We start from the raw sequence: 27,281 nt of genomic DNA, 5'->3' as shown, positions 1-27,281 counted from the left end.
ATTAGTTACATAAAAAATCTCTATTATTAAAATAAAATTTTAATAAAAACTTTAATAATATTTTTTATATACTATATTATAATTGTTTAATAAACTAAACTAAAATAAATAAAAAATAAATAAAATGTCTCTTAAATATGATTTTACCGATAAAGTAGTATTGATAACCGGTTCGAGTTCGGGTATCGGTGCGGCCACTGCCGTACAGTTTGCCAAATCGGGTGCCATGGTTGTAGTCACTGGTAGACGATCGGACAGAGTTGCCGAAGTGGCCAAACAATGTACGAGTGTTTCACCGAAACATTTGTCGGCATTGGAAGTGGTCGGCGATATAACACAAGAAGCGGATGTCAAACGTTTGTTGGCGACAACTATCAGACATTTTGGTCGACTGGATATATTGGTCAACAATGCCGGCGCCGGTATAACTGCACCGATTGGTTCACCAGATTTTTATACAGCATTTCAAAAAGCAATGCAAATTAATTTGAATTCAATGGTATTACTGACACATCTATCGGTCGATCATTTGGCCAAAACTCGGGGAAACATTGTTAACATATCAAGTGTTGCCGGACTTCGAGCCGTAAGTTATATTATATTTATTTATTTACTAATAAAATTAATTTTTAAAATTATTATTTATTATTATTAATAATTATTATTTATTATTATTTATTATTATTAATTTTTATTAATATTAATATTTATTCATTTATTATTATTGTTATACAAATCATATATATATATATATATATATATATATATATATATATATATATATATATATATATATATATATATATATACTTATTATTTCAAAACATTTTACTTAATTTATTAATAATTAATTATAATTAAAAAAATACATATTTTAATTTAATATAATTCATAATTAATTTAATTGTTTTTTTTTAAATAATTAATTAAATAAATAGCTACCAAACTTTGCTCCCTATTGTTTGGCTAAGACAGCTATGGATATGTTTACGAAATGTTGTGCCGCTGAGTTGGGTCCCAAACATATCAGGGTTAACGTAATTAAGTAATTAAAAAATACAAAAATAAAAATATTAATTATTAAATAATAATAATAATAATAATAATTTTAATTTTTAATATAGTCCGGGTCCTATTAGGACTGAATTTATGACAGCCATGGGCAGGACTAGTGCCGAATCGGATGCAGTGATTGCATCGTTTGAACAATTGGTACCCTTGGGTAGGGCCGGTCTGGCCGTAGAAGTTGCCGATGCTATCATCTATCTGGCCAGCGATCAGTCAAAGTTTGTTACCGGTGCCCAATTGATCATCGATGGCGGTATTGTAGCCGCCAATGGATTTTCGCCTAATTTATTAAAAGAGTTATAAAATATATACTTTATATATATATATATTAATATATAAATGGATTAATTTCTATATATATATATATATTATTTAATATTTAATTATTACTAAAATATGCAAATTATATAACAATATATGTTTTGATTTTTCCAATAAAATAAAATAAATAAATTACTTAAACTAAAAAAACTAAAATATTATTATTATTTTTTTTATTATTATCATTATTATATTTAATTATTATTATTTGTTATATCATACTGGTAATTTATTAAATAATATAATAATAATAAAGTTTATAACTAACTAGTACTATAAAACTAGAAATTTACTAAAAAATAAACTATTACTTAACTTAATCAATAACAACTAAATAATAATTATTATTATTTATAATCATTGCTATTATTAAGTATGAATTTAGTTGATATTGATATTTATTGATTGATTGATATATGATATCATTTTTGTAGTGTTGGTTAAAATAAATTTTATAATATAAATAGTGTCTATGATTTCCAACTATTAAAACTTATAAATAATTATTTTGAATAACTATTTGGCTGTTTTGTTGTTGTTGTTGTTGTAAAACATTTATATAAGTTTTAATCAAAATTTTAGTTATAAACTATATAGTATATACGATACTATATATAAATTTATATGAATATATGAATATAATATATACTGTAAACTCTATGTTAGATAAATACAGTAAAATGTAAAATTAAAGAGAGAGAGAGAGAGAGAGAGAGAGAGAGAGAGAGAGAGAGAGAGAGTTAGCATAGTAATCATAACTAACCTTGAATAGTTTACTATTAGTACAACAATTATTATAATTATTTTGTTAAGTGCATTAAAAATTACTAAAATAATGGTAAGTTATTAATAATATAAAATGTAAATATAATACATATATATATATATATATACTGTATTTATTTAAAAAAAACTACTTAAGTATACTATTATAAACAACAAAATAATAATAAAAAGAAAATAATAATAATTAAACTTTTTTTCTTAAAAAAAATAATTAAATAAACATAAAACAAATAAATTCTACTAAAAGTAAATAGTTGATTTATAAATATTATTTTAAAAAAAATATGGTAGCTGAAATTAAATAATTTTTTAAAAAAATTTTTACTTTAATTTTGCACAATACTTGTTGATTAATAAAAAAAATTTTTTTTGGATTAAATAAGTCTAAAAAAAATAAACTTTTATCAAATGTCAAGTAAATTTCAAATAAAAATAAAAGTGATTTACAATATTAATCAATATTTGATTTGATAATTGATTTTCATTGATATACAGTTGTCTATATTATATAGTTAATAATAGTTAATATTTAAAATATATATATATATAGTTAAAAATATATAAATAAAAGCATGCTAAAATATACTAGATAATATTTTTTTCAATACTTTAATTCTAGTGCTATAAAACTAGAAATAAACTTATCAAGGTAAATAGTTAAAATAGTTATCTTGATATATATATATATATATATATATATATATACATGTATTTAATCATAATAATAAACTACTTGATAATATTAATAGGAAATAATATAATTATAATAAACTATATTATATAATAATAATACATTACTACTACTAATACAACATAAATCTAACCTTGAATAGTTTACAATTAGTTTATTGGGTTCAACAATATAGTTGTCTAAAAGTACAATAATATTTATATATATATATATATATATATAATTTATATATACAGTATATATAAAGGACAGTTAGATTTTTAACATAAGTATTCATATAATAAGTTAACCAAAAAAAATTTATTAAAACTTAATATTCAATAAAATAAACAAATTTTACTAATTTTGAAACTATTATTATTATTATTGTCGATAAAAAATAATAAAAATTTACCGAAAAAAAATGTCTGTTAAATATGATTTTTATGATGATATGAAAGTAGTACTGATAACCGGTTCGAGTTCGGGTATCGGTGCGGCCATTGCCGTCCAGTTTGCCCAATCGGGTGCCAATGTTGTAGTCACTGGTAGACGTGCGGATAAATTAGCCGAAGTGGCCAAACAGTGTCAAAATGTTTCGCCGAAACAATTCAAAGCACTGGAAGTGGTCGGAGATATAACCGAAAAAACTCAATGCAAACGTCTGGTTGAGACAACTATCGGACAATTTGGTCGATTGGATATATTGGTCAACAATGCCGGTATCGGTACTACCGGTGCGCTCAGTGATGGTGATTATTATGACAAGTTTGAATCACTAATGCAATTGAATTTGAATACAACTGTTTACTTAACATATCTATCGGTCGATCATTTGTCTAAAACTGGGGGAAATATTGTTAACATTTCAAGCGGTGCCGGTGTTAGAGCCGTAAGTTTTTAATTATAATTAATTAATTAATTATTATTATAATATTAAATTTTTTTATCAATTAGTTGCTATTATTATTATTATTATTAGGGTTACTATATATTAATATGTGTTAGAGCCGTAAGTTTTTAATTATAACTAATTAATTAGTTATTATTATACATTAGTAATTATTAACAATTAACAATTATGTAATATTTAAAAAAAAAATTATCAATCAATTAGTTGTTATTATTATTATTATTATTACTATATATATGTGTGTGTGTGTGTGTAAAGCAGTAAGTTTTTTATTAATATAATTAATTAGTTATTTTTATAATATTAAATTTTTTTTATCAATCAATTAGTTGTTATTATTATTAATATTATTTATGTTACTATATATTAACATGTGTTAGAGCCGTTAGAGTTTTTTTATATATATATATAATTTTTCAACAAAAAATTAAAATAAATAAATATTTTTATTAAGTATTTATTATTACGAATAATAAATAGTAATAAATTTCTAAATCAATTTAATTATTATTATTATTAGTATTATTTGTTATATGCCCTATACATAGGTTGCTGGTGTATCAGCCTATTGTATGTCTAAGTCAGCTATGGATATGTTTACCTATTGTTGTGCAGCTGAGTTAGGTCCCAAAAATATCAGGGTTAATGTTATCAGGTATTACTATATTTATATAAAAAAATAATTAATTAATTAATTATTAACTAACTAACTAACTAACCTAATTAGCCCGGGACCTGTCAAGTCGACTGGCATAATGATAGCTGCCGGTGCTGCCCAGGGAACCGATCAATCGGATGCTATTTTTGAACACGTTGGCCAAGTATTGCCAGTTGGTCGACCTGGCCGGCCCGAGGAAGTGGCCGATGCCGTACTGTTTGTGGCCAGTGACCATGCCCAGTTTGTTACCGGTACACATATGTGTGTCGATGGCGGTATTGTGGCCGCCAATGCGTTTGCCGCACCGCCCAAACATTAATTAATTAATTAATATTATTTTTTAAGGGGGTGGGGGTTAATTTAATTTATATGGTTATTATCAACAACAACAACAAAAATATTAATACTTTAATAATTTAAAAAAAAACAATATATTTCAATAGTAATTACTATAGTACAGTATTTTATATAATATATATATATATTTATTTTTAATATTATTTATATACATAAATATATTTCAATATTTTGTTTTTAGTTATATAATAAAATTATTAGATTTAATTTATTTTGTGTGATAATTAATATTAAATAATTATTAGCAAAAAATAAAGACAAACAAACAAATAATAATTATAACAATTGTTAAAAATTTATTTTATATTTAATGCTTAATTGTCTAAATTTTTTATTAAACAAAATTTTATTTAAACTTTAATAGTATTTTTCAATAATTTTATTATTGAAAAATAATAAAATAATGTATTTTTTAAATATTTTATTATAAATAATATACATTATTGATAGCAGCATATAATAAATAAAGTTTTTTTTTGAAAAATAATTTTTTATCAATTTTCTTTATTTAATTACATAATTTAATTACATATTTGATAATTATAATATTATTTTTACTAATAATTTAAATGTTATTTATATAATAAAATGTTTTTTTTCAGTAATTATTATTATTATTATTTAAAAAATATATCACAGAGTATTTTCATTTTATTAATATTTTTTTAAAAAATTTCATTTAAAGTTAAGTTTATATATATATATTATTATATATTAATTAATATTTTTTTTAAATATTTACAATTATAAAGTTATTATCATAATTTTGTAAATTATATAATAATATTATTTAATTATCAATAATAATAAAAAACAAAATAATTTTTTGTTTATTAAGTAAAATATAATTTTATGTAATATATATTAAGTAATATTATTGGGAAAAAAAATTAAAAACTAATTATAATTTGTTTATAATTATTAATCAGTTATTTATTTATTTTAATTTTTTATGTGTAAAATAATTATTACTTTTTTTTGATAATTGTTTTTTTATTTACATATATATATATATTAAATATTTACAATTTTTTTAATAATTATTTATATTAAGCAAATATATAGTTTATGACCACAAAAAAAATTATTGTAATAATTTTGAAAAGTTTTTTTTAATAAGTATTATACAGGTGTCGCCCCATTACGACTAATCCTATGTTGACTATCTTTGGATATCTAAAACAAAAATAAATAAATAAAAATAATTAATAATAATTAAAAAAAAAATTAGACAATATTTATTAGTAAAAATAATGTAAAATTTTTATATATATTTTATTTCAGTAGAAAAAATTATAATAAATAGTTTAGTTGAAAATGTATTTATTATTATTTTATTTTTTACTTTTTTTTTATATATAAGTTATAATATATATAATAATTTAACACTCAATCAGCACAAAAAATAAAACTACTAAACTATTTTAGGTATTAATATATTTTATAAAAAAAATTGGTTTTAAATACCAAAAAAAAAATATTGCTTAGCGTTTGAAAAAAATATAAAATAAAATAAAGAGATTCATTCAATAAAAACTAATATTAAATTCAAAACACATTTTTTTGTAAAAATAAAAAAATGTAATATTTATTGGATTTTAAACATCTCTCTCTCTCTCTCTCTCTCTCTCTCTCTCTCTCTCTCTCTCTCTCTCTCTATATATATAACTGTCTATCTGTATGTATGTATGTATGTATTTATGTGTGTGTGTGAGTGTGTGTGTGTTTGGGCTCAGGGCTTATAATATAATTCTAACAGTGCTTATCACTACGAAATAAAATAAAACAATATTATACAGTATAGTCCAGTAATACACATTTAAAAAAACTACATTATCACACACACACACACACACACATAGTGGGAACACTGGTAGATAATAATCAGTCAGCAGTTTGTACGCTCTGGTAGTTTATTAAATACCTAACATATAGTACACACACACACATACATAGCACTGGGATGGATGGATGGATGAGCTAATAGATAGATAGATGGATGTATATAACACATACATAGCGAGTCCAGACAGAGAGAGAGAGAGAGAGAGAAACAATTGCCAAACAAATTGTTTAGACAAGTGGTCACTAAAATTGTATTGTTTAGTGAATATATATATATAGTTTTTTTATTGTTATTTGGATTTTATTGTATTATAATTTTGTTTTGTTTTTTTGTTTGGTTGAGTTTTTTAAGTTTACGCTGACTATCGCACTATTTAATAGCAATCACAGTGTATGTATGGTATGTATGTGTGTGTGTGAGTGTGCTTATGTATATATATATATATATATTATATATATATATATGTCTAATATATAACAGTACTATAAATATATTAATATATATATATATATATATATATATTGATATTAAATCTACTATTTATTTATCAAAATCAATATTAATAATACTGTAGATAATAGATAAATACATTACTAAATATTGTCTAATATATATATATAAAAAACTTAAATTTAATTTTTATATGTATTTAAACTGTCACTGACCCTAATCTCGTGCGGCCTATACTGAGTTGAGGTGTCCATCAATGGTACGGTCTCTACGGCAGCATCAGTATCGCCGCCGCCGCCGCAGCCATTAAAACCATCGGCTAGTGGCGACTCCCGGTGCTGCTGTTGATAATGATGGTGTTGTTGTTGATGGTGGCCATAGTGTGCCGCTGCCGCCGACCCCATCAACAACGTAGTAGTGGCCGGACTGTTGGCGGAAGCGGTGCCTGAAGCGGCTGACGATCCGGTGGACAATACAGGACTGACCTGTTGTTGTTGTTGGTAGTGATGATTAAGGCCTACTCCAGTCAAACCATTGTAAACGTTTGGCGATAAGTCATTGATGCCGCAGCCGTTGGTCAGTACCGTATGGCCAACAATACCGTTGTTGCTGTTAAGCTGTCGTTGAAAATCTAACTGTGCGTACTGTGTGTTAGTAGTAGTACTACTACTACTACTGTTGTTGTTGGCCAGTAGTATGGGTTCAATGGGTCCGACTGAGCATCGTTTGATTGTATTGGTCACTACCGAACCGCTTGGACTATAGGTAGTAGCCGTTGGCGTTCCCATTGGCGATAGGCTGAGCTCAGCGTAGGTCACTTCGTTAGGCGACTGTATTTCAATATAATTATTATTATTATTTTTATATGAAAAAAATAAATAAATATATTATAATAAATAATTTTTTTATAAATTAATTAATTATTTATTATTTATATTATAAATTAATTAAATATCTAAATCTAAATGTTTAAAAATAAATAATTATTTTTATAATTAATAATCAAAAATCAAATTAAAGTACTGAATATCTAATAATTATTTTTTTAATATTATATACAGTATATACTGTACATATATAATATATATATATTTTTGTAATTTTAGATTACATACAAATTAGCTATATATATTGTCAACGTTTTATTTTAATATAAATTGTAAAAAATTAATTTTATTTAATAATTTAATTATATATTTATTTATTGTTTTTTTAATCATTTTTGTTTTATTTGTCGGTAATTATATATATATATAGGATATACAGTATATTTAAATATATAATAAATATTTAATTCAAGTTTAGCTTTACTATCGACAGCAATATGTATAACAACGACAACAATAATATCATATAAACGACAAAATAAAAAATTAAATTGAATTCAATTTAATGTAAGAAATATTGAGAGAGAAAGAGAATGAGAGAGGTCACTCTCTCTCTCTCTCTCTCTCTCTCTTAAAGATTATTTCCGCTCTGATTGTCATTTCTGATGATTTTTATATTATTGTTATTATTATTATTATTATTATTATTATTATTATTATTAATATTTTATATATCATATATAATATAATATTATTGGTTATGAGAAATACATTGGGGAAACATAAAACTGTATGATATTTATATATTTATTATAATACTGTACACTGTATATACATAGTATATATAAATAAATATATATATATACTATAAAACTATTTATTTAAGTGTATATGCAATCATTGAAATCATTTGCAAATACTATGTATATACACTGTATGTTATAATATAAATATATATATAAAATAAAATTATTTGCAAAATAATATTATTTTCATATAATATTTATCTAACTTATATATTGCTGTATGTGATATACAATATTGTATTAGTATATATWGTATATATATATATATATTAAATTTTATGCAATATTAATAAATTTCATTTATTTAATATTAACAATTTTTTTCTAATAAAATTTTCTAAATTAATCATTTTATTAAAGTTTAGCTTTTAAAAGCTAAATAAAATGTATTATTATTAATATAATACAATAGTAAACACACATTTGCTAATAGACGAAAAAAAACTTAAAATCTAAATAACAACTAACAAAAAATCAATTTCCAAATAAGTTATTATATATATTAATATTTATTTATTTGTATTATATATATATACAGTATATTTCTTTGAAATGATAAWTCAGAATATTTTCATTAAAGTAAAAGTATTTGAATTTAGATTTTTGATTGAATTCACATTTTATATATATATATAAATATAAGAGAGAGAGAGAGAGAGAGAGAGAGAGAGAGAGAGAGAGAGAGAGAGAGAGAGAGAGAGTAAATTGTATTTTATGTGATATATTTTGTCAACAAATAAATTTATAAATAGTTTTTTGAATTCACTTGAATTGAGAGCAAAAATACTACAAAACTAAACTAAAAATTGAAATCTATTTTTTTCAATGAATAAATAAACAGAATATTCTTGAATTACAAACACATTTATATTTAGTAGATCTCAATAAATATACTCTACATATATATATATAAAGTATATATATATATATATAAAATTTATATACAAACAAATAGTTGGAGATTTTTTATACAAAAAATTTTTAAGTAAAACAATGACTTATATTTTTTAAAGTAAAATCTATTTTATTTATATATATATATATACAGTTTATATATAAAATTTATTTCATTTACTTTGAAAAATTTACTGTAAAAAAATAACTAATTAAAAGTTTAATTAATTTTTTGGCTTAATGTTTAAGAAACTACTAAATACTCGCTATATATATATAGTATTTTTATAAAATAWATATATATATAAATAAAATAAAATAATTATCATTTTCTAATGAGTTTTAATTAGAAGAAAAAGAAATTAAATTTTTCAAAATAAAATCAAAAAAGTTAATTAATTAGTTAATTAAAAATTTTTAACTTTATTTTTTTTATTTGTTTGTTCCAAACTAACCTTGATACTATTTATATTAGTATATTGTGTATAATTATTGGCAATTTTGGTAAACGTATTATTCAATGATTGGTTGCTATTGTTTTTGGTATTATTATTATTAGTAGTAGTATTACAGTTAACTGTCAATTGTTTCAATGCATTCAATTGATGTCCATTACATGTTAGGTCAGAGTTTGTCAAACCTGTTATAAAAAAAAAATAATATTTATTTAAAAATAATTTTGATAAATACTACTATTAATATATATATATATATATATATATATTATAAGTTATAAATAATAAATAATAATAATATTAAAACTAATTTGTATTTTTAAAAAAAGATTATATTTATATTAGATATTCAATATATTTATATATTAATATTTTTTTGATAAATAATTTTTCAAAAAAATAGATTAAATAATTAATATTTATTAAAAATAATTTTATAAATACTACTACTACTACTAATATATATATATTATAAGTAATAAACAATAAATAATAATAATATTTAAAACTAATTTGTATTTTTAAATAAATATATTATATGTATATTAGATATTCAATATATTTATATATTAATATTTTTTTTTGATAAATAATTTTTTCAAATAAATAAACTGAAATATATTTACAATTATTTAACACAAATACACAAATATATATCTTTATCACTCACTTACTATATTTAAGTAGTCGACAAATATATTATACAAAAAAAAAGTTAGTAAAAAACTAGGTTTTTATTTTGTATAAAACTGAAAATTTTCAGTATATTTTTTTTTATTTGTATATTATTTTTATTTTCAATAGTAGTTTAAAAGGTTTTTTTTCAAACTACAAAAAATAACTGATGGATATATATATATATATATATATATATATATATATATATAAATACAGTATATATATAAATCTTATTTTTAAGGTTCACTACTCATTGAATATATTGGAAAAATACTTATAGGTATTAGTAAATAGTAGTGTATATATATATATATATATATATATATATATATATATATATATATAAAATCAAATAGTTTTGTAAATTTAAATTTTTTGTTGTGTTGTTGTTGTTGTTGTATATTATCTGTTATATATAACCAAAAAAAAAATCCAAAATACTATCTAAAAACCATATTATAGATTAAAAAAATAAATAAAAATAAATCTCAAATTTTTGTTCATAATAAATATGGCATAAAAATATTGATATATATATATATATATATAAAATAAATTTCAAAAATAATAAAAAAAAAATTATATATATWTTTTACTTGTTGTTGTTGTAAATATAAATTTTATATTAATATCAATCAAGCAATCAATAAAAATATACATTAATATTGTTACCAAAAAAATTACCAAGATCACAAATAATTTAGTTATTTTTCCAGCAATTTAATATCGTATATTTTATTTTCATATTAGAGAAACATAAATAAATAAATAAATAATTATATTTAAATAATTAGCGTAAAATTATCAGGCAACAATTTATCATCATCATTATCATCAATATTAAAATTTTTAACAATATTATTATTATTATTATTATTAAACATTGAACAATTATCCAAGCTAATATCTAGTAGGTATTGCCATTTACGATGACTAACGTGTCTAGCATTGGCTACCAGTGCCCGATAGATGGACAGCCAATCACTACTGTCTACTGTTTCGACAGTAGTTTTCGGTAAAACTAGAAATATATTTTTCAATACTACTTGTGTCAACAGTGGACAGCCGATAGTTGTCGTCAACATTTTGCACAGACCAGCACTGGTATGTCGAGCCAAGTCACTGGTAAACAACTGATGTATGGGTGCACCGGTAGTAGTCATACGTTTAGCCTTATTTACGCTGACCGTAATGGACAGTGATCTCAGTTGATGTAATTCGGCTAACCATCCAAACAGTTGACTATAACTACTACTACTACTACTAGTAGTAGTAGTAGTATTGTCATAAATTAATGTAAACTCCAGTTCCCTAAGCTGTGGTAGATATAGGGCTATATCAGCAAAAAATTCGGGATCAATATTGACACCCCGGAGCGTCAATGAGGTTAACAGTGTATGGTTGGCTAACTGTGCACACGATATACCAGTATTTTGTTTGATATGCATCAGATGCTGATTGATTTTCAGCACTGCTAACTGTCCACCACCACTACCACCACCGCCACCAATGGCTGACATTGCCTGAAATAGTTCATCACTGATAAACACCCAGGAGTTAACCACCAGATACCGGAGCTCCAGTAGATTATCGGCCAGGGCTTGCATACCGGGTACTAATTGATCGGCACTGATAGTAGTATTGGCACTGATATCCATGGTCAGATGGGTTAGCGACCCAATACGGGCCACATACAGGAGCCCTTCGGGCAAACATCGACTGTCACCGTACAGTACTAACTGTTTTAGACATCGGCCGTCCGATTGTGAGGAATATCTATTGGCTAACAGTTCCAGACAGTGGGCATCGGTAGCCCTGAGACGCAACCGTAGTCTAGTAAGTCGGGCCAACAAATAATCGGGTGATGATAGGGACGGACCGCCGCCGCCGCCGCTGTCGTCATCGTCGGCAACAATAGTCGATAGGATATCGCAGTTAACTGACCGAAGGTTTGGACACAATCGGAGAAACTGTTGCATAACTTTCCTGTGGACAGTAAAGTAGACAAACCGTAATCGCCGTAATCGTTGGCCACATCGGCGACCAAACTCGAGTAGACTATCGGCACCGTTGTTGTCCACTAAACCAGTTAGCAATTCACACTCCAGATCATCGAGTAGTGGACAGTTAGCTCCAATTATGTCGAGTACTTCCCGGTCACACTCGCAGCCAGTAATACACAGGCGTTTAATGCGTGGACAGTAGACTAAAACTGATTCAAGTGCCTGTTTGTTGAGCACAGTTATCCGATAGCTATCGGTGCTGCTGCTGCTGCTGTTGAACTGGTCATCATCACCACCACCACCACCAGTACTATGGGTTTTAATTACCAATTGATTTAGTGAATTGTTAGATGATTGTTGTACAGCACCACTACTAATGGTATCATAACTACTACTACTACTACTACTACTACCGGTGCCGTTGATAATCAATTGGGTTTGTCTGGTATACAAACATCGGCGCCATTGCCTGCTAAGGCACCGGTATCTTAGTTTGTCAACTATGGGCAGATATTCAAGTATTAGCTCCAGTATGTCATCGCAGAATCGGTTCAATGATGATCTCATATAATAATGATAATGATTATCAGTATTATTATTATTATTATTATTAACAGTTAATTGTTGGGACATTGATATGAATTTTTAAAAAATATATATAATATATCTTATGATATACTTGTTTGAAATAATTTGAAATATAATTATTATTATTATAATAATTATTGTAATTATTATATTACTGTATTATTACTATATTATAAATTATTGCAAACAATTTTTTTGCTAATAGAAAACACGTTAATTAAACCAACAAAAAAAATTACACAAAAAAAACATATAAAAAACTAAAATTATCTATTTTTCACTGATTTTAGTTTACAATTAATTTAAATATTACATATATATATTTTTGATTTTTTGTTTGTTTGGATTATTGGTTGGTATTTAATTGTATAATACATGGCAAACATGTCGCCTATGGTWGTGTGTGTGTGTGTGTGTGTGTGTGTGTGTGTGTAACTATGTGTATGTGGTATGTTAAGTACAATATAAACACTATGTATATCATCACTATATATACATACATATACTGTGTATATTAGATGATGAGTGTTATAAAAGTTATAAAAATAGATTTTTTTGTGCGGAAAACGGATTTTTTTTTATTAATATAATCTATTTTTATATTATAGTACAGTATATACAGTACGGTATATATAAAATAAATTATTCATATATTTCAATGTAATTAATGCATACTTTAGTTTATACAGTATATACTGTATATACAAATAGATAACTTATATATATACAATATATATATACAGTATATTTTTTGTTGGATATTTGCCACAAAAAAAATATTTTAAAAATAGAAAATTGAAAATAATTTCTAATATATACAGTATATTGAAGACATTATTTTATAACATATTATATAATATATATATATATACAGTATATATCTTTAGATTAATTAAATAATAATTAGATTAATTTGAAATATAATAATTAGATTAATTTGAAATATAATAATTATTATTATTAAAATCAATTAATTTAGTTACCTTGCTCATTTATTGATGTAACAACGTCGACAAACTCTTTGATTTGTTGATCACATTCATCAATGGGATCGACATGTAGTGAGTGTCGGGAGGAACTGTAGATTTTTTTTTGCAAATAACAAAACACAAAAATTAATTAAAATTTATTATGTTTTTATAATTATTATAATTGTAAAATTAAATAATTTTTTAAATATGTATGTATTTGTACTATTATTTTATTGTTTGAGTCAAAAAAAATGTTTAAACAAAAAATTATATATATATATATAAAGTACTAAAACATTTATTAGAAATAATATATATATATATATTAGTTGTAAAAAAATAATATAACCAAAAAAACTACATTATATATAATAAAACATTATTATTACTGTATTAACATTTAATGTTAATATTTTAGACATATTTTTTTATAGAAAAAAATACATTAATTTAGTATATACTATACTATTCAATACATTTTAAATATTTAAAAAAAATTATTTTTTTAAAGATTTTTTTAGACTCAATAATAGAAATTTTATAGTTATATAAACATATACTACTAATAATAATAATAATCATAATCATAAAAATATTGACTAAACTAAATGCACTTTTTATTACACTATTATTTGAAACAAAAAAAATATAAAAAGTATATAATATTTTATTTGAATTTTGTTTTATATAAAAATTTATATATTTATAACCAAAAAAAAAACTACAGTACAGTACAGTATATATWTACAGTGTATATACAGTATTATATTATTTATGTATATAACTGCATATTTTGTAATATTTATGAAAACTATGTACCGGTAAATATAAATACTAATAAAATTATATTTATATACAGTTTATATTATAAATTTTATATATAACTATAAATTTTGAGTTAAAATTTTAGTATTTATTATTTATTATTTTTGTTGTTATTGTTTTTAGCATTTTATTATACATAAATATCAGTGTAGATACTAAACTAACAAACAATATATATATATATAAATATTGCCTATTATCTAATAGACTTGTAATAAAAAAATAAATAAAAATAAATAAATTTATTTATTTATTAATTAAAAAAATTACACATTAAAACAATAAACAATACATTATTAATTAATATATTAATATTATTATCATAATTATCTATTTTGCATATTATATATATATATATATATAAAGTTTTAATGGATTAATTGGTGAAAAAAATTTATATYATATCATATAAAATATGCTAAATTTGATCTATTGATACAATATTTATAATAAAATAAAAATTTAAATAATAATAATAAACATATTGTTGCAAAAAAATAAAATATTTTTTTATGACATCAAACAGTCATAGACTATCATTTTATTTTGTTGGTTATATATATATATATTCAAAAATATATTATTATATATAAAAATATAACTTAAAAATTGAGAGTCAATTTACTTTTTTTTGTATTCAAATATCTATATATACTATATATATATATATATATATATATTCTCAACAATTCAAACACAAAATTATTCATTCATTCATTCATTCAGTCATTCATTCAAAAAATATATAAAAGCAATAAATCATTGTTTAGTATTGCTTTAGGGACTGATATAATCAGATAGTACTGTAGTAGTAGTAGTAGTAGTACAGTAGTAGTCATTTATACAGTATATATATATGAGATATACCCAAATGTGCTCTCAATTTCACTATTTTTCACAATATTTTTATTTGATTTTTTTTGCRATACTTTTATTTTTTTAAAAAATTTAAACTAAAAGTATTTATTTATATTTCATTTTATATACAAATTTTGCTGTTGTTGTTGTCAACTCTATTGATATGCTATTTAAATACACTTAACTAACTATCTATCTATCTATTAGTTACATACAGTATCTATCAATTGTTATAATAATAATAATATGTAATATATTTAGAAAATAAATCACACAAAACAAATATTATATATATATTATTCAAAAAAAAACATAATTATCTTTTAAAATATGTATTAATATTATTAATATAAATATATGATAAAATGTGTCAATTTTTTTATATAMAAATTTTTAATATAGATAAATATACTGTAATTATGTGTGTGTGTGTGTGTGTGTGTGTGTGTGTGTGTGTGTGTGTGTGTGTTTGCAACTGTGTGTATAAATTWAAAAAAAATAAAAAATAATAATAATTTTAACAAAAAATTTTAWAAAAAACAATTACTTACTTATTAAGCATTCCTCGCGAACTTAATTCAGTTAAGTCTAGAAATAATTTTTATAAATTTTTTAATTATTATAAATTAATATWTAATATATACTAATATATACTGTACTATATATATATAGTATATACAGTATTGATAACATACCGGTCCGCTTATTATCGTATCGGCGGCTATTGTAACGTATTTTGATGACAATTACGACAATTATGACAATCAGTACCATAGAGGCGACCACTGCTATCAATATACCCAACACCGGGTTTACCACTATTTGCTCAAAACTTGCTGTTTATTATTATTATTAGATAAAAAAATATAAAAAAACAATTAATATATTACTTAATAAAATACAATATAATTTAGATATTTTAATAAATATATTATTTTTTCAATTTAGTATTTTGTAGATATTAGTATAAATATTTTTATTTTTTTCAATAGATTTAGAAACTAATAAATTCAATATTTATTTATTTATTTAAAAAAATAATATCTAGATATATCATTTAAAATTAAATAATAATTTTTTTTAATATAAAGTTTACAGGCAATCTACATAGCTAATAATTTTTAAATTTATAAAATTTATTTTAAAAAATATATTTTTTATTTGTTTAATTTGTTACAGTTTTAAATTTATTTTTTCAAAATTTTTGTTATAGACTAACTATAATTTATAATAATATTAGGTATTATTATATTAGATATATATATATATATTAGTTTATAACTTTAGATTTATATTATTTAAAACTGTAATCAAATAACTATAAAAATAAATATATAATATGTGTTAATAAAAAATTTCAAAATAGATATTTAAACTAACTATTGATAAATATTATGAATTAATTACTTATTTTTAATAATTATCAATTAATTACTTTTTTTTTGTTAAATGAAATATCATATCTATATTGAAAATTTTTTCAATCAAAATAATAAATTAAATTAAAAGTAACAAAAATTATTACAACAAATCTAGTAATTTATATTAATGCTATTAATTTTGCAATAATTATATAAACTGTAACAAATTATTAATGGAAAAAAATACAGACTATTTATTATAAAAATATTTATTTAATAAATAGACTCCTACAGGAAATAAATTTTTTTAATTAAATTAATTATATTTTAGAAATATCCATAAATACTAATAAAAAATAATTAAAAAATAAATAATAAACAAAAAATAAATGTTATAACTAATAGCTAAATAACAGCTAAATAACAGCTTAATAACAGCTAAATCAACAAAAAAATATTATTAAAAATAATTTATAATAATTTTTCTATTTTTAAAGTTTTATTTTTAATTATATTTATTTTTTTTTAGATACAAACCGTTAGATATATGCTTCTCCGGTGGCGACAGTGTGGCCGCACTCAGTGTAACCCCGTGACTGCGACCCTTGGCATTGGCCGCGTACAGTACAAGCGTATATAGTGTACCGGGTTGTAGGCTGTCCACTGTAAAGGCAGGGTGTCCGGGATCGCCGCCACCACCACCACCACCACCATTGCCGGCACCGTTACCTCCGATTCCCAATGATGTATGATTTGCCGTCAATAGTTGGTCGCCGGTATTGTATACTTCGATAAAATAGTACGGATGTAGACCTCCGTCATCGCCGGCCACACAGTCGACCAATAGTGTGGTCATCGAGTGATTAGTTACCGCACAGTTACGTACCGGTTCGGGTGGACCTATATATATCATATATTGGTTTGAATAGGTATGAGTTTGGGATAGGTATGGGTTTGGGATAGGTATGGGTTGGGTAGTAATAATAATAATAATAATAATACAGTAATTATTAATTAAATATTAATAAATAATTTAATTATTACAATATTAATAACAATAATATGATTTTTATGAAATTATTTTTTTTCTAAATAAGATTTATATGTTTTTTTAAAATAAATTTTTATCTATTTTTTTGTTTGTTTTTGTTTTACTAATCTTATTGTAAATTTAATTAAAAAAAACTAGTATTTATTTTTTTAATAAAAATATTATTGCTTTTATATCATAAAATAAAACAATAACAAAATAATAATAAAATGTATTAATAATGTTATTTCTAGTGTTAATAGAAAAATAAATACATTTTTTTAATAATAATAATAATATATTTTCACAAAATATTTTTTAAGTTTATTTACTATTATATACAAAAAATAATACTATAAAATTATTTTCTAATAAAAATAATAATTTATTATTGTTTTTTGTTGTTGGTATATATATATATATATATTTATTATCAAATAAAATAACTATCTATCATATAATTTTCAATTTAATAAAAATATGATTAAATAAAACAAAATAAAAAATAAATAAAAAACTAATCAAAATCTATTATATTTTTGTGTAAATTATTTTAAATTATTAAATTAAATTTCTATTAATAATAATAATAAATTTCCAAAAAAGTAAATAAATATTACTATTATTAAAAAATTTATTATTATTTATATATACAATATATATATATATATATAAACAAACTAATAAATGTACTTGTTAAATTAATAATAATCAAAATCTATTGGTTTTTTTGTGTGTAAATTATTTAAAATTAAATATCTAATAATAATAATAAATTTAAAAAAAAATTAAATAAATATCACTATTATTAAAAAATGTATTATTATTAATATATACAATATATATATAAACAAACTAATAAATGTACTTGTTAAATTAATAATAATCAAAATCTATTGGTTTTTTTTGTGTGTAAATTATTTAAAATTAAATATCTAATAATAATAATAAATTTCCAAAAAAATTTAAATAACATTTAAAAAAAATTATTATTATTTATATTTACAAAAAAAAACACAAACTAATAAATGTACTTGTTAAATTAATAATAATAATTAAAAAAAATAATAGGGCTTACCTGCCGGTACAATATTATAGACACACGGTTCCAGTTGTTTGCCCATTTGATTCTGGGCCAGACATATAAGCTGGCCGTACGACTCACGGGATTTTGGTGTATATTGGGCTATACTAACCGATCGATTCATTGTAAAATCTGGCCAAACCGTTAGCTCCGAGTCCGATGTATTGGCAAACCATTTGAATGTTAGGCCTGAATCGGCTGGTTGGGCATCAACTTCACAACGTACCCGTGCTATTTCATTGCGGGCGACACCGTATTGACGTTTTTGGCCATCTTTGCATACAGGTGCAACTATATATATACAAGTTATTAATAGTATAATATTGTAGGCAAGGTTAATTTAAGGTTTTTATTTTATAAATAACTAATTTTTTTATTAATATAATTATTAACTATTTATATATTAATTAATTAATCTAACTATTTATTAAATGTTGGTTTTTTATTTTATTAATATAAATGATTTAATTGAATTAACTTAAATAAATAAATAAATAAATAATTGTAATTATATATAATAATTAATAATATTTAGATATTTTTTTTATAATCGATATAATTATATTGTATTTTGTGGTTAATAATTATTTAAATGTATATTTATTTAATTAATTAATTAATAACTAAATAAATAAAATTTTCAATTATAATTTTGTTTTAATTTTTTTATGATAACTATTTTTCTAAAAAAAAACAAAAATTTGCACACAATTTAACATTATGACCGCTATTATTGAAGTATTATTATTATTATTATTATTATTATTACAATTCTGGGTCATATCTATTACAATAGCAATATATAAATATTATATATAAAGTATATATCGATTACTATTTTTTTTAAATATTTTTTTTAACAAGTTTAACACATTATATGTTATATACAGTATATATATATATATAAATATACTTAAATATATGAGTTTGAAAACTATAGCAAAAATAAAATAAAATATAACATCAAATGTCGGGACAAATATAATAAATAAAATAAATTGCTTTATATATATATATATATATTAAATATATAAAAATAAAAACATAGTATTTTCAAGTTATAAATTTTTTTTAAACTAAAAAAAGGCAATAAAATAAAACTTTAATTTTATTTTTAGTTTTATTTTATTTTAGTTTTTTTTTGCTCAATGTAAAAAATTGGGTCGGGTAAAACATGGGGGAATCATTGAGGGGGGGGGTTTGAAAAAAATAATAGTCATATAAATATATTGTGTGAAAGCATAGATATAAACACACATGTAACTATTTTTTGTAATAATAATAATAATATTATTAATATCAATGTTTGTAACAAATATACATTATATATATGATAAAAATGACCAAAAAATTAAATGCTTTGGAAATAAAATACATTTTTATTTATTATTATTATATAACTATTAATAGATATATATATATATCTAATGTACTTTTTACTAGTTTATAAAAAAATCACATTAAAAACTCATATATTTTACAGTATATATAAAATATAATAAAAATAATATCCAAGCAAGTGATGAGTTGCCAAAAATTTTTATATATATATATATTTCAATACAATATATCTATTTATAAATTTGATATAACTATCTATCTATCTATCTATATATCTATCCATCAATTATTATTAATAGCTGTAAGTAATAAATATAAGATTTTTATATCAATATAACATTATTTTTTTTAGTCAAATATATAATTTAAATTCAATACCAAATATTTCAATATTGTATTTACAGTATTATTATTGTTGATTGATTGATTAATTAATTAATTAATTAATTATTATTACAACAAATTGACCATGTATAAAAAATTAACCATGCTCATAATATTACTGTTAAATTTTATTATTGTTGTTCTAGTATAGCAAATAAATTAATTTTTAAAAAACAAAAAAAAATAATCTAGGTTATTTTTTTTATTAGACATAACTACTTACAGTTAACAATCAAATCGATGGCATCGCTAGTAGAGTCGCCCTCAATGTTAATACCGGTGCACTGGTAGCGACCCCGGTGTCGACGATTGACTTTCTGTATGACCAGCGACTGGTTACTGATGATCATACCGGCCGGTAGTCCACCACCCACTGAACCTACCGACCCTCCACCACCCACACCACCAGTAATGGACGGTTGCATCAATGGTTTTCCGTTTAGCCACCAATAGATATCTTTGATCCACGGATTGGCCCGTATGTGACACTCCATATAGACGTCCGCACCCTCCCGTATGCCGTCCTTATCGATGTTGGCACCAAATTTCAGTTCAATTTGTGGTGCAACTATTTATTTTTATTTAAATTTTTTAAAAAAATACAAACAAGATTAAAATAAAATACAAACAATAATAAAATATTATTACAAATATAGTTAAAAAAAATTAATTAATAATTTTATTTTATTTTTGTTTAATTTATTTTTAAAAAAAAATTATTTATCATATATTTTGTTTAAATATTTATTGTATTATTATTTATAACTAATTTTTTGTTTACTAATCAAATATATGTGTTAATTATATTTTATAATATTTTTACATTATTTTATTTTTATTTTGCTAAAAAAAACTATTGTAAATTAAATGATAAAAATCACTGCTAATTAACATATTTCAATAAAACTTAATAATCTCATTAGAAAATTAATTAATTAAAAAATTACAGTTTAATATGTTTGATACATGCATATAAATATTTAAAATTATTTATCAATAATTATTATAATCACAAAAAAATACTGTAATATTTTAAATCATATAAAATTAATAGTCTGTAAAATATTATCTAATTTATTACTTATATAGGATTGCCAAACAAAAATATTATTAAATATAAAATATTTTTTTTAATCATTTTATCACTTAATTTCAATTTATAAATTAATTTATCGAAAAAATTAAAAAAAACATAAAAATAAACTTAAATATTAATAATTAGAAAACTTTAAAATAAAATTAAACAAAAAAATTATTAATCTATTTATTAATAAACTTTTTTATTGTTAATTTTTTTTTATAAAAAAAATGTTATCAATAAGTATTAGATAATAAAATAATTAAAAAACTAAAATTAAAAAAAAAATTTCAAAAACTATACATACAATGAACATTAAGTATACGATTATCTTCGAGACCCGGATGGCCGATGCTCTGAGCCATCGGCATATTGTCGGCCTTACACGACAATTGGCGGCCATTGTCCTCGACCGACGGTACAAACGTAATGACCGAAAAACTAGTATTTCCGTCGTTTATGATGGACTCGCGACCGCCGGCCAATCGATGGCCACCCTTGAACCAGGATATCTGGGCCGCGGGTCGGCTACCGCTTGATCGACATTGAAATTCGGTACGTATGCCGGCCACCAGTGGCCGTTTGGGTGTTACGATTAGGACGTCCAACGGTTTTACTGTAAGTAATACACAAACAATTAATTAAATTTAATTTAATTAATATATATTTTTGTTGTTATATATTATAGTTTATGATGTATTGAAAAAAATAGTTTTATTGTATTTTTTTGTTTGTTTGTTAAGTATTCAAAATAAATAAATATATAAATTAGTTAATATTTTTTTTGTTGTGAAATTTTTATCGATTAAATTAAAACATTATTACTAAATATTTTATTTAAAAAAAAATATTTTTAACAAACTATAATAATTATGACAAAATTGATTTATAAATAATATTTTAAATATTAGAAAACTATTAGGATTTTGTAGTAAAATAAAAAAAATGTTTATTAAAATATTTTACTAAAATAATTAATTTTTTCTTCACAATAAATCTTTTGTAACAAAATTGATATAATAATTATATAAATATTTTTTTTTTAAATGTAATTAACATAATTAATAAAAAATTATTTTATAAATTTTTCAAACTACTGTTTAACAATCAAGTACAGTATATACAGTGTATATTATACACACTAACACACAAATACATACACACCCACACACCGACACCCACACATACACACTCACACATACACACCCACCTACACGCACACACACACATACATACACACAATAATTACATTAATTATACAGTAGTTAAACAGCATTTTAGGTGTATATATACATATATATATATATATATATATATATATATATATATATATGTACTCTACGGACAGTTAGCTAATACATACAGAATCTAAACTACAAATACAAATATCTACAGAAAAAAAAAATTGTAATAATAATCAAAACTTACGATTCATGTCGAGTACAACGGAACTGACGACCGGCTCCGACAGATTGGTATTACTGGCACGACATGTGAGGACAGACATAAAATCTGATCGGTTTAGTTGTCTAATGTTTAGTTCGTTGCGAACCAAACCGTGCGGACCGATAGTATAGGTATCGTCTATTAGACGACTACCGCGAAACCATACGACCGATGGACTTGGCTTTCCTATTGTTATTATAAATAAATAAAATTAATTAATTAATAATAATCAATCAATCAGTCAATTAAATGTTATGTAATTTAGTTTTATTTTTGTTGTTTTTTTTAGTGATAATCTATAGCACCGATAGTTTGAAAATTACATTATTTTTTTTATTAATAATTTAGTTAATAATTATTGTAAAATATTTTGTTTTATATTTTTTTTGTTTATATATATAGCTATTAATTTACAGTATATTTATATATATATATTGTATATATATATATATATATATATATATACATACCAATATATATACCATATAATATCATATAATAATTAATACAGTATATTACAGTATTATTATTATTATTATTATCGTGCATTAGTTAAATTATTATATAATAAAAAATATTATTTACAAACAAATTTATTTTTTATATATTAATATATATTGTATAATATATATTATGATTTTTTTCAGTAAATGTGAATCTCATTTATTTTTTGGGTAATAAAAAATTATTAATATAATTAATAATAACAACAAAAAATAAAATAATATATTATCAATATTACTAGTACTGTACTAATATATTAGACTAACTTAATTAATGTACACTTAAATTGGCTATAATACTAATAATACTAATAATAATAATTATTATTATATACAGTAATATACTGTACAAAAAAAATAACTAAATATATATCTATCAAAAAAAACAAAACAAAAAAAATTCATGCCATTTATTAATATTACTATAATATATAGATATATATATACTATATTTATTTATTTTTATTACTATTATTTTTATTATGATTTCAATTATAATTAGTACTAAATAATGGCCCATTAGTTAGTTAGTATAGATTGTAGTTAAACTGTATATTTATAATAATAATAATATTTGATTATATAGTAATAATAATAATGACAACTATTAATAATGTTATTTATAATTTTTTTTATTATTTGTTAAAATCATAATTATTATATATATTTAGATCATATTTATTAATTTTATGAGAATTTTTTTGAGAAAAAAAATAAAATAATATTAAATATATATATATATATTTGTACTAAAATCAGATAATTTTATAAAATTTAATTTTTTTTTTGATGCAATAAATCAATTATTTTATAATAATAATAATATTTTTTGAGTAAAATCGTTATTTTTACACAATTTTAGTATAGTATTTAGTATATATCATATATACTGTGTGTATATTGTATATATAGTCATAACTTATATATATATATATAATAAAAGGACAGTCATATCGATCGACACATATTTTTCATATAATATTATTGACTGATTTATTTATTTTTTTATGTATAAACTAAACTGCAAAATAAAATATATATATTTTGCACACAAAAATAATGTGTTAAATATATATATATATATATATATATATATATATATATATATATATATATATATATATATATATTGAGTATACACTTAAAATAAGTTGTAGACATACATACATACTATCAACAAAAAAATTGGTACTAAAAAAACTAAAACATATATATATTTTTACTAAAAAAAAAAGTTATATAAATAAAGTGTTGATAAAAACACATTTTCACACAAATATATATATATACAGTATATATATATATACTAAATATACTTTATATATATATATAAAATTGAATTGAATATAAAAGTCAATAAAAACAATGCTATGATTTTTATTTTGCTAAAGTTTATCACTTTATTATTTTGTTGTTGTTGTTGTTATTGTTGTTACTGTATGTTACCAACAAAATAAAAACTATAACACAAAATAAAACTTTTTATTTTATTTTATATATTATATATATATATATATATATATATATAGATATATATATTGTCATAAATTGAGAGGACAGGGAGGTAGGTTAACAAAAATGGTTTAGTTTTTTATTTTTATGTACATATATAACTCAAAACATATTTTTTATATAGATTTTTTTTCAACAAAAAATATGTATAAAAATTATATATATTTTTTAAATAATTATTATTTAGTATATATTTTGTTTTTGTATATAAAAATATTGCTAACAATATATAATTTCAATGTTTTGTCTCTAATTTATTAGACAATTGTTTTGTTAATTTATATTTATATTTAAATATATATTTCTAATCATTAATAGTCGTCAACAAATAAAAATAAACATTTTATTTATCTTATTTTTTTGTTGTTGAATAAATTATATGATAAATAATATACAGTATTTGTATATTTATAAAGAAATATATTGTATTTATATTGCATATTAATATAACATATCACAAAAAAAATATAATGTATATATTGTATAAACTGTATATATATTTTATTATTCAATAGATATATCAAACATTTTATTTTTGCAACTATTGTTTTATTTGTATATATATATTTCATAAGGTTTTGTTTTGTTTGTTTGTCTAAATCTAATAATATAATATCGTATCTAATAATATTGTATATGATATGATATATAAATATAAAAGTCACATATCTATTTGTTATATATATATAATATTTATTTATGATATTATGATATAAATATTTAATATAAATAATAAATAAATTAAGTAATTTTGATTTAAATATTAATATATATATATATATATATAATATTGTTATTATTGTATTTTCTATTTAATAAATTTTTTAAACGTTGTCCAATAAATTGCATGTATTTAATAATTATAAATTTTAACAATATGTATGTATGAGTTAGTTTGTATGTGTGAGTGTGTATATATATATATATATGTGTGTGTGTCTATGTGTGTGTGTGTGTGTTTGTGTCTATGTGTGTGTGTGTGTGTGTGTGTGTGTGTTTGCAATAAATATAAGCATTTATATACAGTATATATCATACAAATTTCAATAGATTACTAATATATATATATATCTATCTATATATTGTTAGTCAACCGTATATAATCTATGGTGTGATTAGGCATTCATAGTAACGACAAAAACAAAAATAATAGTTATTTATCTTAATTCTGGTGACAGACATATCTGGCCCTCAAATATATTACGGGTTATTCATCTCTCTCTCTCTCTCTCTCTCTCTCTCACACACACACACACACACACACTCACTCACTCACTCACTGTTTCCTTAATAAATGTAAGATATTATGACATAAATATATATAAGGCATAAATAATTTTCGTCAAACACACACACTTACATCCCTGTGCCATATCAATATGTGGTTCCCCAAACGCATATATAACATATATATATATAAATATATAAATAGACATTTTTTTATATATATATTTGTTTATAATAGTAAAATTTATTATATCTAATACCAATATATATATACTGTAGAGAGAGAGAGAGAGAGAGAGAGAGAGAGAGAGAGAGAGAGAGAGAGAGAGAGGTATTATATT

General features: G+C 21.4%; 3 protein-coding genes across 3 annotated transcripts in view; 2 read left to right on the top strand and 1 right to left on the bottom strand.

The window, feature by feature from the left end:
- Nucleotides 1-121: 121 nt before the first annotated feature.
- On the top strand, nt 122-1,371 carry LOC128963610 (L-xylulose reductase-like; the record flags this gene model as incomplete). Its single annotated transcript, XM_054310127.1, has 3 exons — nt 122-586; nt 939-1,045; nt 1,125-1,371. Coding segments are annotated over 3 exons (819 nt in total), but the record flags the coding sequence as incomplete, so codon positions are not given.
- A 1,898-nt stretch (nt 1,372-3,269) lies between these two features.
- On the top strand, nt 3,270-4,735 carry LOC128963599 (3-oxoacyl-[acyl-carrier-protein] reductase FabG-like). The gene is made up of 3 exons (XM_054310115.1): nt 3,270-3,737; nt 4,307-4,413; nt 4,486-4,735. Exons 1-3 carry the CDS (start codon nt 3,270-3,272, stop codon nt 4,733-4,735), a joined length of 825 nt encoding a protein of 274 aa, XP_054166090.1.
- Nucleotides 4,736-14,295: 9,560 nt separating this feature from the next.
- Nucleotides 14,296-27,281, bottom strand: part of LOC128963588 (protein turtle-like) — a 76,015-nt gene continuing 63,029 nt past the window's right edge. The window contains exons 3-10 of the mRNA XM_054310104.1: nt 23,681-23,884; nt 22,560-22,868; nt 21,398-21,742; nt 19,444-19,740; nt 17,873-18,235; nt 16,670-16,810; nt 16,526-16,562; nt 14,296-14,398 (exon numbers count right to left, since the gene is read on the bottom strand). Coding sequence (XP_054166079.1) covers nt 14,296-14,398; nt 16,526-16,562; nt 16,670-16,810; nt 17,873-18,235; nt 19,444-19,740; nt 21,398-21,742; nt 22,560-22,868; nt 23,681-23,884 — 1,799 coding nt within the window. The remainder of the gene's footprint in view (nt 14,399-16,525; nt 16,563-16,669; nt 16,811-17,872; nt 18,236-19,443; nt 19,741-21,397; nt 21,743-22,559; nt 22,869-23,680; nt 23,885-27,281) is intronic.

The sequence above is a fragment of the Oppia nitens genome, unplaced genomic scaffold (assembly GCF_028296485.1).
Source record: "Oppia nitens isolate AA-2021 unplaced genomic scaffold, nextdenovo-longstitch-racon4-pilon3 scaffold15_pilon_pilon_pilon, whole genome shotgun sequence".
Taxonomy (NCBI): Eukaryota; Metazoa; Arthropoda; class Arachnida; order Sarcoptiformes; family Oppiidae; genus Oppia; species Oppia nitens.
Note: the sequence above shows the minus strand (reverse complement) of the source record. Positions and strands in the feature narration are given on the sequence as shown.

What these genes read in the sequence shown, in the direction of transcription:
- LOC128963599 (XM_054310115.1), top strand. Translation starts at nt 3,270, where the DNA reads ATGTCTGTTAAATATGATTTTTATGATGATATGAAAGTAGTACTGATA. An exon ending in GCGGTGCCGGTGTTAGAGCC is followed by an intron (nt 3,738 to 4,306) that starts GTAAGTTTTTAA and finishes CCCTATACATAG; the next exon opens with GTTGCTGGTGTATCAGCCTA. An exon ending in ATCAGGGTTAATGTTATCAG is followed by an intron (nt 4,414 to 4,485) that starts GTATTACTATAT and finishes TAACCTAATTAG; the next exon opens with CCCGGGACCTGTCAAGTCGA.